Here is a 13,168-nt window from a genome sequence, read left to right on the forward strand (position 1 = left end):
TCTTTCTTTCTTTCTTTCTTTCTTTCTTTCTTTCTTTCTTTCTTTCTCTTTCTCTCCCTCCCTCTCTCCCTCTCTCTGTCTCTCCATGACCATGGCTCCTTCTCCTCTGCAGCACCTGTGATCCTTCTCTCCCCCAAACCATGTCTCTGCACCTCCTACCCTCCACAGTGTGGCCTCTTCTCTCCCCCTAGTTGTGCAGTTTGTTCTGTCCTAAGATCGATTTCTTGGGTGTTCAGAATGATTTGATATTTGTCTAGCTGTGTTCGAGGGGTGAGGCACGCCTAGGGTCCTCCTGCTACTCCACCACCCTAGCCCCCCCACCCCCCACTAACTATGATTCTAGACAAAATAACTGCATTTTCCCTGCTTGATTTTTTCTCTAACTTTGATTGGAAGATAGTGACTTTTCCTGCACGTGGGGTTGTAAAAAACAAAATATTTTGTGGAATTTGAAGTGCTTTATAAATGTTCACTACGGTGGCACCTGCCTATAGTGATGCCCTCTCGAAAATAGGGATAAATATGAGTCTGTCCTAGGTCCCACCTAAAGCTATTTATGACAGGAAATTCTGGAAGGACTTTGGTAAAGTACTTACATTTGTAGCCTGGCTTAAAGTGTGATCTTTGGAACAGTGTGACATAGCAAAGCACAAGTGATGCATGTATACTGTGTAAAGAGTATTTTCTGTTTCCCATTTCTTGTTTTTATTTCCCTCTTCTAGTAAAAAAAGATAGAACTCCTAAGCCAAATATTTACCTTAGCTATTACTGTTAAACTCATCTTTCTAAATTTTGGGAGTTACTTTCAGAAGAAAAAATAAATTTAGGTCATTCTTGCTTTCTCACAGTGGAACGAACAAATGATGTGAACGATAATAGAAGAAAGAGCAGGAGCTGGAATAGTTAATATGAACAATTGATCTTAAATTTTAAACCATTGGCTTTATTTTCTGATTGAAAGGTATAAGGCAAATAGTGGGTACTGTACCTGAAGCTCTTGACCCTAGGGTGTTGTATTTTTCATTTCTTAGCAGCCAATCAACTTTAAAACATGAAGGAAAAATCCACAAAATAATCGTAAAGCATTCCTTGGAGAAGTTTCCAAACATGAATAAAAAATAACAAGCCCCCTTCATTGAGCTCAGGTACTGTACATGGTACTTTACTGCATTATCTCATTCATTTCTAACAAGAGCCCAATGAGGAAGGAGCCTTTAATCTCCATTTTATGAAGCAGAAACTGTGGCCTAGACGAGGTAATTAGAAACTTATCCTAGGTTATACAGCTTCTGGATACAGGGTGGACCATCTTAAGTAATGAAATTTAAAACAAATGTTTTATAAATTACTCAAGTAGTTACATATTCTTTGTAAAATAAATCAAAGCTGTAGGAAATACAATTTTTAACAAATCACCAATAACTATATGTTTGTATGTGTGTATATGGTTAACCTCCCCCCCCCCCCGCCACACACACACATCTGAAACACACATAGTAAGTTGATAGTCTTGGTTAACCCTGAGGAAGGAAGGAGAGAAGATATCAGAAATGGAAGTGATGATGGTCGAAAACGTTTTTAGCTTTATCTTGAATGTTTTGACTTTTTGCAAGGAGAATATTTTCATATATTAATTGTGCAACTTAAATTTATTCAGAAACCCTGAGGACACATTCCAGATAGTTAGTCTTCTTTGGCTAACCTCATTGCCCCTTTTCTGGTGACCCTCTCTTCATCCTAGTCTCTACCCAAGAATGTTTAAAACTTTTCAAAGATCACGTGTACATGAGTTACTTGGTATGGTGATGATTATAAAGTCATCATTGATGAAGTACAAAGCAGTATATTATGGTGGTTACAGGCACAGGCCCTGGATCCAGACTGCCTGGGTTTGAATCCTGGCTTCCTTTTTGTATGACCTCTCTGTGCTCCAGTTTCCTCATTTATAAATTTGGGATAATAATACCTATTTTACAGGATTGTTGTGAGTCCTAAATGAGCTATTATATGTACGGCACTTAGTGCTTGGCATATTTTAAGAGCTAGATAAGAGTTAACTGCAAATTATCCTAACACTCAGAAAAAAACTATGATAAATTGTATATATATCCAAACTTTCTTCTGTGTGTGTGCGTGCCTGTGTGTGTGTGTGTGTGTATATATACATACATACATGTACATCCAAATACATTCATGTGGGTAAATATAGATGAATTTTTTTATTAAAATTGGATTATACTATTTCTATGTATTGTAATCTTCCTTTTTACTTAACTCTATAGATTGCACACATCTTTCCATGTCATTAAATGAAGTAATGAATGTTTAAAACAAAACTCAGGTGTATTTGGTTTTAACTAATGTGATACATGGATTCTTTTGACCAAATATGTGAACATATGGTAAGACAGAAATATCTTGGCTCTGTACTGAGAATCTGGAGTGCTTATAGATATTGAAATATCTTAAATCATTGGCGCATTGATATATCTTACTTAAGTATATTATTATTTGTTTTATTTGTTAAGCAGTGATATTCAGCCTTTTTAAATGTTTGTCTTCAGAGTCAATATGCCAGGGAAAATGGTATTTTTATTTTTTTAAGTTTATTTATTTATTTTGAGAGAGAGGGAAAAAGAGTGCAAACAGGGGAGGGACAGAGAGAGAGAGAGAGAGAGAGAGAGAGAGAGAGAATATCCCAAACAGGCTCCATGCTGTCAGTGCAGAGCCTTGATGTGAGGCTCAATCTTAACAAATGATGAGATCATGACCTGAGCCAAAATCAAGAGTTGGACACTTAACTGATTGAGCCAACCAGGCACCCCAGAGGATGGTATTTTTGAAGTGTCACCGTGGTAAGGACACTTGGAATACAGTTCTTTGTAAGAAGAAAAAAGATGTATAAAAAGTACATTGATTGTTAAGAAACGTATATTTCTTCTTCTGCCCCTTTCTGGCTTTTCAGGAGATGTTTCACAAAGCAGAAGAATTTTTACCCGGAACGGCAAATAGTGAGATGGATGAGATGGACACGTCAGACACCCAGTGGGGCTGGTTTTACTTGGCGGAGTGCGGGAAGTGGCACATGTTTCAGGTACCTCCTTTCCAGAATGTAGCACAAGGGCGTCCCCTTCACTCAGCATCACTTTGCTGACGCACAAAGTAGCAGTGCAGACCTGGAAGGAAATCAAACCTTAAGGAAATCAGGTAGCTTGACTAAAAGAAAAGTGAGAAATTCTTCTAGTCCTTTTCCTTCTCCTTTCCCCAGGTTTTCTCAATCATGTATTTATTTATTTTTTTTTAACATTTATTCATTTTTTTGATAGGGAGAGATAGAGCGTGAGTGGGGGAGGGACAGAGAGAGAGTGAGACACAGAACCTGAAGCAGGCTCTAGGCCCTGAGCTGTCAGCACAGAGCCCAATGTGGGGCTCAAACTCACGGACCGTGAGATCATGACCTGAGCCGAAGTCGGACGCCCAACCGACTGAGCCACCCAGGTGCCCCTCAATCATGTATTTAGAAGAAGCAGTGCGAGTTCACTGTGTGTACAGAGGCGAGTGTGACTGAGTTACATAGTCTCAGTATGGCTGAACAACTCCAAGTTCCATTTGGTGAACGAGGAGGAGGGGAAGAGAGCAAGCCCATATTAAGCACCTCGTGTCCGCCAGGTATTATGTTAGATGTTGCAGGTATATTTTCTACTTTAGCCTCACAGCAGCTCTGAAGCAGATGTTAACACTCTGTCTCATGGTCAAAGAGAGCAAAACTCAGAAAGGCTAACGGAATCTGTCCAGAGTCACGGCTAGTGAATTTCAGCCAGTACCCAGAAGCTTGGTGGTCTTTCTTTACCTACCTAAAGAAGATTTAAGTTGAGCCGGTTAGGAAGTTGTAATTATTGTAATCATTTGTAGAAATTGTAACAGTCTGGAGAGAGGGATTCTCACCAGTTGCTGGAGTTTCTTCGCTGGAAGTCCTTACACCGTTTTGCACACGCTTGCTTAGCCGTGATTCTCCCTGTGTGTGGGAACTAGAACAGGCGCTCAGTCAGTTCCCCTCATCACGCCAGTCTCTGTCTCTGTGACCACAGAACCGCCTCTGTGGCCAAGTCATTGACATGAACAGCTGGTAAATGACACTCTCTGGTTTGTCTTAAAGCCGGACACCAACATTCAGTGTACAGTTAGCAGTGAAGATATCGAAAAAAGCTTCAAAACAAACCCTTGTGGCGCCATTTCTTTTACTACTTCCAAATTCAGCTACAAGATAGACTTTGCAGGTATGTTTTTTTCCCCTAATAGTTGTGTGTTTTTAGCATATTGATACAGTAAAATCTACAGTTGTGAAGATGAGAATTAGTTAATATATTTGTGCATAGTGAAATAAATCCTTTTTGTCATACACAAAAATCTCTCTATAAAAATTCAAGATTTAAAATCTTTTACAACATTACCTTTTGTAAAGGAATATTTGTATGCTTATCAATACTAACATGTATAGAGATTGTCATATCTTTTGAGCTTATGTAACAGTTTTCCTCTAAGGAACACAAAACACTTTTTAGCTGTTGTTTTGTTCATCATTGAAATATCTGGGAATCTTTGTATTTTAAGGATCCATCTGAGAGGTTAAGTAACAAAGTCATAGGTAGCTGGTGATAGTTTTAAGACCAAAGTTCAGCTGAACGACCCATCTCTTAGTGTCTTTACCAGAAAACTATTTCTTTAATGGATGTTGCCTTTTGCCATTTTCTGATTTCATTGGCTCTTTCACAGAACAGCCAGCTAATCTGGAAATCATTCCTACTTTGGATTTCATCCATGATCTATGGGCATGGTTTTAGGTATCCCATGAAAAACCTGTCGGATTCAACTCTTTTAGTTTCAAGCCGTTGGTTTCAGCTGTTTGTGGCATAGAGGCATACAAGACCTAGAAGGGAAGCCTTTTTGTTTTTTAAGGTTTTATTTTTAATTAACCTCTCCACCCAATGTGGGGCTCAAACATACAACTCCAAGGTCAGGAGTCACATGCTGTACTGACTGAGCCAGCCAGGTGCTCTGGAAGGCTTTCTTAATAAAGCATATTTTGGCTGCCACGTGGTTCAGTCATATAGATGTTCCGTCCTAGTTTCTATGAGTAGTGTCTTTTTGTTGTTGTTGTTGTTGTTCTTTATATATATTTTATTGTCAAATTGGTTTGCATACAACACGTAGTGCTCATCCCAAAAGGTGCCCTCCTCAATGCCCATAACCCACTTTCCCCTCTCCCCCACCCCCCATCAACCCTCAATTTGTTCTCAAGTATTTAAGAGTCTCTTATGGTTTGCCTCCTTCCCTCTCTGTAACTTCCCCCCTGCCCCTTCCCCTTCCCCTGGTCTTCTGTTAAGTTTCTCAGGATCCACATATGAGTGAAAACATATGGTATCTGTCTTTCTCTGCCTGACTTATTTCACTTAGCATAACACTCTCCAGTTCCATCCATGTTGCTACAAATGGCCAGATTTCATTCTTTCTCATTGCCAGGTGGTATTCCATTGTATATATAAACCCCATCCTCTTTATCCATTTGTCAGTTGATGGACAATTAGGCTCTTTCCATAATTTGGCTATTGTTGAAAGTGCTGCTATGATCATTGGAGTACAAGTGCCCCTATGCATCAGCACTCCTGTATCCCTTGCGTAGATTCCTAGCAGTGCTATTGCTGGGTCATAGGGTAGTTCTATTTTTAATTTTTTTAGGAACTTCCACACTGTTTTCCAGAGCGGCTGCCCCAGTTTACATTCCGACCAACAGTGCAAGAGGGTTCCCATTTCTCCACATCCTCTCTAGCATCTATAGTCTCCTGATTTGTTCATTTTGGCCTATGAGTAGTGTCTTTATGGCAGAGTTGTGTTGTGTTGTGGTGTGGGCGGGTGGTGACACCTAAGAAAATTCCCTTGGATGAACTAAGGCCCAGAAATGGTAAAGGGGATTTCTCCAGTAAGAGATAGATGCAACCAAATCTCTAATCATTATTGTCCCCCCAAAGTTTTTAGTTTATTATTAAGAATTTAAACCATTATATTCTTCTTCCCAACTAACCCATAACTGCTTTTTTATGACATTAGCTAAATAGGCTGCCTTCAAGGGCCCTGACATTTGTCTTTTTGCTGCAGTGTAGACAGAAGGTATTCGCTAGACCTTTCAGACATCTTGTGTACAAGTGCCAGTTTGAAGCAATACTAGGATGTAGTGATATGCACACACATCACGCTTCATGTAGAGGATGAAGTTTATCAACACATTTAATTCAGCAAGCCATACGTTTCTGAAAGAATATTTGCTAATAAACTGTATTTTGGGGAGAGCTTTCTCTCAGACCATACAGTTTGTTAAAAAATGTCTTTATCAAAGAATAGGAGTCACATTCAATAATTTAATTCCACCAGCCCCTCTATATGATGATACTGCATCAAAGGTATCATCAGTATTTCGAATGTACTATTTGCAAAATTAGCTCCAACTGTTTTGCCATAAGCTGACTCAGGTGCTCTTGGCAAAAATGGTGAAGAGGAAACTCAGAGTGAGGTAGTAGAAGACCCTGCAGCCTTTGCCTCCTGTGCTGAGGTGATCTTGCTTTTTCCTGCACAGCGGTGATGCCAGTGTGTGTGCAGAACCTAGGGGAATCTGAAAAGGGCAGGGCACACTCTATATTTTACAGCATTTGCCTGGATGGGCGAAGCTCTTTATTTTGGAATGGAATGATGCCAATTAGATAAGATACACTGACTGGGACCTCAAAGTAAGCCTCAGCACTAAACTTTGTGGGAACGAAGACATGGATCTGGTAACAGTGCCACAGCTAAGGCACAGAAGAGAGAAGATGACACTTCCAGTTAGTTATTAGTCTTACCTCACCAGAACCTCTTGAAGAAGCACGTATTTAGTCTAGCTAGATTTTCTATTGTTGGTTTTGGTATATGGTGTAGAGAAGGCCAGAAATGTACCAATTTTTGAAATTCTGTGAATTCTTTCAGTTTTATAGTGGTAGTGTATCTTTTTATCATTCCCAAAATTTTTGGAGCAATCAAAGTACACTTCCCATTTCATAAACTGACCAGAAGATTTGGTACTATAATTTTATTCTCTTTCTAATACTCTTTATTTTCCTAAGTCTTGCACCGTAGAATCAGCTTAAACTTAAGTGTGCTACAGAAAGGTACGGACCCTGTGTACTTAGCAGTCTGAGCCTAGCATCCTTTGTGTGACTGAATGATGAAGCCATGTTCCCTGAATAGCGCTCCTAGGATGTCATGAATAGATGTGTGGCAAGGGGTCCTTGATACACTGTGCTCACCAGCGCCTCCCCAAGTGCCATGGTTCCGGATCGCCATGTGCTGTGGCTACACATCTTCGTGACTATTTGTAGCACAATCTGTCCCTACCGCCTATCTAATATCTTTGTCTTTGCCTACAGAAATGAAGCAAATGAATCTCATCACTGGAAAACAGCGCTTAATAAAAAGAGCCCCCTTTTCTATCAGTGCTTTCAGGTATTGTAAAGAGAACAGGGATAGAGAGAGTGGGCTTTCCTCCTCTTTTTGAGTATTTGACAGAGGCACAAATAGACTGAAAATGTTTGGGTAGCTTATTTAACGATCTTCATGTTGGTCTTTTCATGGCTGAATTTTGCATTAGTTGATGAAGTACAGTATGATGGTTGTCTGCCCTTGTTTCCTTTCCTGTTTTGCTCTTCATTTCCCCTTCTGTATTTACATTTTTCATGTCTTTAGGATGGTCACAGAATGCCATATGGTCTCTGCTATAAATCCTTAAAATAGCTTGCTGAAGTAGGTTTGAATTAACTTGTAAATACTCTAGAGCCATCCAGTTATATGGGCTATTTATAACTCCTAGGCACTTGCCCCCTTTTTCTCTACCTCCACTGAGCCCCATTGGGCAACTCCTGGGAGTGATTCCAAATCTGTAATGACCAAAGGAGACGTAAAGAAGGTGTGAGCTCAGTGGGACGGCAGCACAGCCCTCTGCTCCTGGCTCTGGGTCGCACATTGTCCTGTTTGGTTTCTCTGGCGGTACACAGCCCTAAAAGAGAGCTGTAGATGCCAGAAAACAGTAAGTATTTGTTATTCCTGTGAATGAAATTGAAGGGGAAAATCTTCGAGAGCATACCTCCTACTTTCTGTCATGGTCCCTCAAGTAAATATTGCTGTTCAAAGAACAAAATAAAACAGAAAAAAAAAATGGTAGCATGTGAATTGGAAGGGATACCTCTTTGCTCTTTCCAAGGAGATATTTTGAAACAAGGATTCAAATAAGGAAAGAAATGCTTTACGTTTCTATCAGTCTGTTTCTTAAGGCTTTTGGCTTATATTTTAGCATCCTGATTTAAAAGTTTATTCAAGCACTTCTATAACAAATGCCCTAGTACTGCTGTGGAATGTGGAGGATATTATTTTCTTACCCACCACATCATATCTTTATTCTTATGCACAAGGAATATAATAAATGAATTTCTTAGCTTCCCAAGGGTATGTAATCTAGGGAAAAAATGGGACATAATAACGCAAAATGTTATTGTAATTGTACGTTATTATTTCTGGTATACTTTGGAGGAGAGAAGCAACAACACTATGGGGCCGAACACTTTGTTCTGTCACAGACGATACAAATCATAGAGCAAAGACAGGAGAGGGAGAGAATTAACCAGAATGGATGAAAATAAGCAGGATAATAGCAGAGGAGAACAGTTAGGTATGCCACAGTAGAGCGATGCTGGTAAGTGGGTGTTGATACAGAAATTATTTACGCAGGAATATATCAAGTGTGTATTACACAAGGTGAATAGTTCACATTTCCTACTGGCCAGGAAATTACAATTAATTAAGGCTATGGTCTACATAAAAATTAAAACAACACAAACAAAAAAACCCTTTTACATAGCTAAAAGGTACTCCAGGCAAAGAAAAAAAAAAAAAAAAAAAAAAAAAACCAACAAAAACAAAAAACAAGCAACAACTGGGAGAAGTATTGTTACGCATGATCATAAAGGGCTCATCTCTGTAATATATAAAGTACTCCTAAGAATCTCTGAATGGTAGAAGACCAGCAAATCATTAGAAACATCTGGCCTCACTCAGAATCAGGGAAGTACAAATTACACCAGACAATTTTTTACTATCAGGTTGTCAAAAATTCAAGTTTGATAATGTGCCTTTTTGGAGAGGTTGTTGGAAGTAGGGATTCTCTACATTTCTGGTGGTAATGTTAATGAGCATAACCTTCAGAGAGGGCATTTGGACAGTATCTGCCAGAATCTAAATAATAGTCTTTGACCTGGAAATTCCATCTCACAGATGTCCTCCTACAGATACACAAGTAGACAGGTAAGATGGCAGAAGAATCAATTTGTGGTTTTGCAGCATTCTTAACAGTAGCAAATAGTCAGAGACATGCTAAATACCATCAACAAGGGACTTGTTACATAAATTATGGTATGTCGGTACCATGGAATTTTCTGCATCTTCAAAACAGATTGCACTCATTTGTTCAACCAGTAGGTATTGCATGAGCCAGGTTCTGTGGTAGGGGCTGGGAATGAGGTTACTCTCTATCTATTGATGCAGAAAGATCTCTAAGAACATATTAAGTTGGGGGGGGTGGTGGCTGCAGAAAAACCCCGTAAATTTTATGTGTGGGTGAAAAATTTGGCTTGTGTGAACCTAAAGAAGTCTGGAAGAATACCCCCAAAGACTAAAAAAAAAAAAAAAACAAAACTGATTACTTGGAGTTGGGGCAAGAGTTGAAAATTGGACAGATTAATTTTCACTGTTTCTTTATATGTGTTGTTTCTTTATATGTGTTAATTTTCAAATCATATGATTGTAGGATCTTTTCAAAAATTAAAATGAGCTTTAGAAATTAAGCTAAAGATAGGCTTGAAATTTATGACTTTCTTCCAGTAACCTCCAGTCCCCAAGGAGGATTAGTATGTCCTTTCAACCTTTTGCCATTAAGCCCTCCAACTTACTTTTTTTCTGTGTTTACATCCAGTGGCTTCAACTTGGTGGGCAGGTTTTTCAAAGTTTCGCTGGCTTCACTGGGTGAATTAATACAGGCTGTGTATGGGGAAGAGAGGGCAGTAAACAGAGAATGGCTTAGGTGTGAGTTAGAGCTTGAAGCACATTGCATGTATTGCCAAGAGGTTTGGATTTTATTTGATAGGCAGTATCAGTCTTTTAGAGGGTTTTGTTCTGTTTTGATTTTAAATCGAGAGTTTCATTTCTTCTTGGAAATTCCTTTCCTTTATCTAAAATCTTCCTTATATTTTAAGGGAATTGTGACAATTTAAAAAAAAAAACAGGACAGCATTAAACAACTGTTTGTGAAATTTTGATGTTATTTAAGACTGGATGTTTTCCACCAGAGTTTTCAATTCCGCACCTAAAAAAGTAGCACACAGAAGACATGCAGTAAATATTTGAAAATAAAGAGCCGAGAGCTTCAGTTCATTGCGTTTGTCACAATGCCCTAGATGTGAAAATTCAGCTTTGGAGAAAAGGTGGAATTAAAGCACTGACAATGATTATTAACAGCTTCTAATATTTTGTCTTGTCTTTTGCTATGTAAAGTTATATATGTGAAAACGAGGCTATCCCCATGCCCCCGCACTGGGAGAACGTGAACACTGACGTGCCCTATCAGGTAAGAGCAGAGCTGATGAACCCCACTGTGGAAGAGCGGAAAGGGCCCCAGTAAAACTATGCAAACTTCTTTTTCCAGCTTATTCCTTTGCACAATCAAACACATGAGTATAATGAAGTTGCTAGTCTCTTTGGGAAAACAATGGATCGCCACAGAATTAAAAGAATTCAGAGAATTCAAAATCTGGACTTGTGGGAGTTCTTCTGCAGGTGAGACGGTGTCCAGTCTGAACCCTCTCTTTGGCCTCTAAGACCTTTGTAGTCTTAGAGATAGCAAAACATAGATGTCTAACCAGACTGCCCCTCAGGTGTTGTACCACCTGTGGAGATGCGCTGTGTGTTTCTCTTGTATCTCAACCCTGTCTGTCAGTGCTCCTCCTCAGCACTCTCGGGGAGTGACACAGAGCTGCCCTAGAGGTGAAGGTCAGGTTCACTTCCAGCCCTGTGACACTACCCCCAAGGGCAAAGACCCCCTCTCCTTGCCAGGTGCAGAACTGTGCAGTCTTGGCTGAAATCTGCATTAGAAGGGAATCTAGGGAGCTCTTTAGTTTTGTTGACATTACTTTGGTGGTACAGACCTGTCTGTGGAATTAGAAGTCTCTGGAAACATTGTTGAACTCATTTATTTATTTTTTATTTTTTAGAGAGAGGGAGGGTGCGTGTGCCAGTCAGGAAGAGGCTGAGGGAAAGGGAGAGAAAATCCCAAGCAGGTTCCACACCCAGCATACAGCCTGACTCGGGGCTCGATCCCACCAACGTTACATGATGACCTGAGCCTAAATCAAGATTCATACGCTTAACCACCTGAGCCACCCAGGCACCCCAACATTGCTGAAATTTTTTTAAAAAGCAATTACACTATCTTGCCTCTAGTCATTTGCTTATTTTGTTTTGAAGGACATTGTGGAACATACACTCAAATGTCTTATTAGGCCCAAAGTTTAGGTAGTAGATTTACTGCTTAATTTAGGGTATAAATGAGCCATTGGATTGCTCAGTATGCACTTCATCTAAAAATAAAGTCCATTACAGAAAACTTAAATGTATTGTCCAAATTAACCTGTTGTGCTGTATTTTTTAATAGCAAATGCTACTTAAAATAAGTGGTTTATAAGTGGAAATATTTTTATTAAATTTTTATTTGTTTTTATTAAATATTTAAATTAAATTTATGATGATAGTTGGTTTTTAATTTTTTAAATATAAGCAGGCATTTAATATTTGCTCAGGAAAATTTCAAATAATAGAATCTAATATAATGAATATAATGAATCATATACTGTATCCATCATCCTGACTTAACATATTTAACCACACATAATCCATTTCCTTTTTTGTTTTCTATTGTTGTTGCTGAAGTATTTCAAAGAAAATCACAGACCTTAACTCATTTCATTCGCATATACTTGAAAATTAGGCTGACTTTTGTTTGGTAATGATACATGGAATTCTTTCATGCTCCTGATAAGTAGTTAATATGGCCTGAATATATTCCTGGTTTTATTGTCATAATAGTTTATGGTAAAATAAGGGGTTTCAGCTTGTATTCTTTATAGTCCTGAGTCTTTGGACCAAGCTAACTTTTATTTCTGACAGTAATGAGCTTAACTGAGTGTAGAAGGTTTTGTTGGGTTCTTTTTTTCTTTTTTTAATGTGAAATTTATTGTCAAATTGTTTCCATACAACACCCAGTGCTCATCCCAACAGGTGCCCTCCTCAATGCCCATCACCCACCCTCACCTTCCTCCCCCCCCCCCCCATCTACCCTCAGTTTATTCTCACTTTTATTGGGTTCTTGTTGACATGATTCTTTTGTTGAGGAAGATGGAGGCCTCTCTCCCCTTAAATTTTATTCTCTCAGTGAATAAAGTGAGTTTTTCTAAAATGGTCTGATGAAAACTTAATTCATTATTCTTAATCAGGCCTCTGAAGTGGAGTTCAGTTATAACTAAACTCATAACTAGAGTTGTCTCAATTTAATCATAGTGGTAAAAATGTACCAGTGAATCCACATGTTTAAACATTGTACACTAGGAATTTCACTGAAAAAGTATCACTCTGTTCACGCCCTTCATGATTTTATGTAATGTTGGCCTATAGAAATCTGTGATGGTAAATGAACCTGTCACCTGCTATGACATTAGAAAATACTGGGTCTCGTAGTAAGGACAACCTGTTATTTTGACATCTCCATTAAGAACTAAAATCCTGGTCAATCTTGTTGTCACATAACCTCTGACTCACCGTACGGGCGGTCAGACATCCATTTCCATGTTGCTCAGTCCTTTTTTTTTTACTTTTCTCCTTTCTTCTTCAAAAAAAACTTTTTTGTTGTTGTTTACTTATTTTTGAGAGAGAGAGATACAGAGGGTGAGCAGGGGAGGAGCAGAGGGAGAGGGAGACACAGAATCCGAAGCAGGCTCCAGGCTCTGAGCTGTCAGCACAGAGCACAATGCGGGACTCGAACTCA

General features: G+C 39.0%; 1 protein-coding gene across 4 annotated transcripts in view; it reads left to right on the top strand.

The window, feature by feature from the left end:
* PARP11 (poly(ADP-ribose) polymerase family member 11) overlaps window positions 1-13,168 on the top strand; it is a 73,166-nt gene that overhangs the window by 50,734 nt on the left and 9,264 nt on the right. For 3 of the 4 annotated variants that reach the window (XM_040462951.1, XM_040462948.1, XM_040462949.1), the window contains 5 exons: window positions 2,966-3,094; window positions 4,157-4,277; window positions 7,455-7,530; window positions 10,627-10,699; window positions 10,778-10,908. In XM_040462951.1, the coding sequence (XP_040318885.1) occupies window positions 2,969-3,094; window positions 4,157-4,277; window positions 7,455-7,530; window positions 10,627-10,699; window positions 10,778-10,908 (527 nt within the window). In that variant the 5' untranslated portion in view covers window positions 2,966-2,968. Of the gene's footprint in view, window positions 1-1,031; window positions 1,146-2,965; window positions 3,095-4,156; window positions 4,278-7,454; window positions 7,531-10,626; window positions 10,700-10,777; window positions 10,909-13,168 lie in introns of all 4 variants that reach the window. The other variant, XM_040462950.1, reaches the window with a different exon arrangement.

This window comes from Herpailurus yagouaroundi, unplaced genomic scaffold (genome assembly GCF_014898765.1).
Source record: "Herpailurus yagouaroundi ecotype Mexico unplaced genomic scaffold, PumYag 355, whole genome shotgun sequence".
Taxonomy (NCBI): Eukaryota; Metazoa; Chordata; class Mammalia; order Carnivora; family Felidae; genus Herpailurus; species Herpailurus yagouaroundi.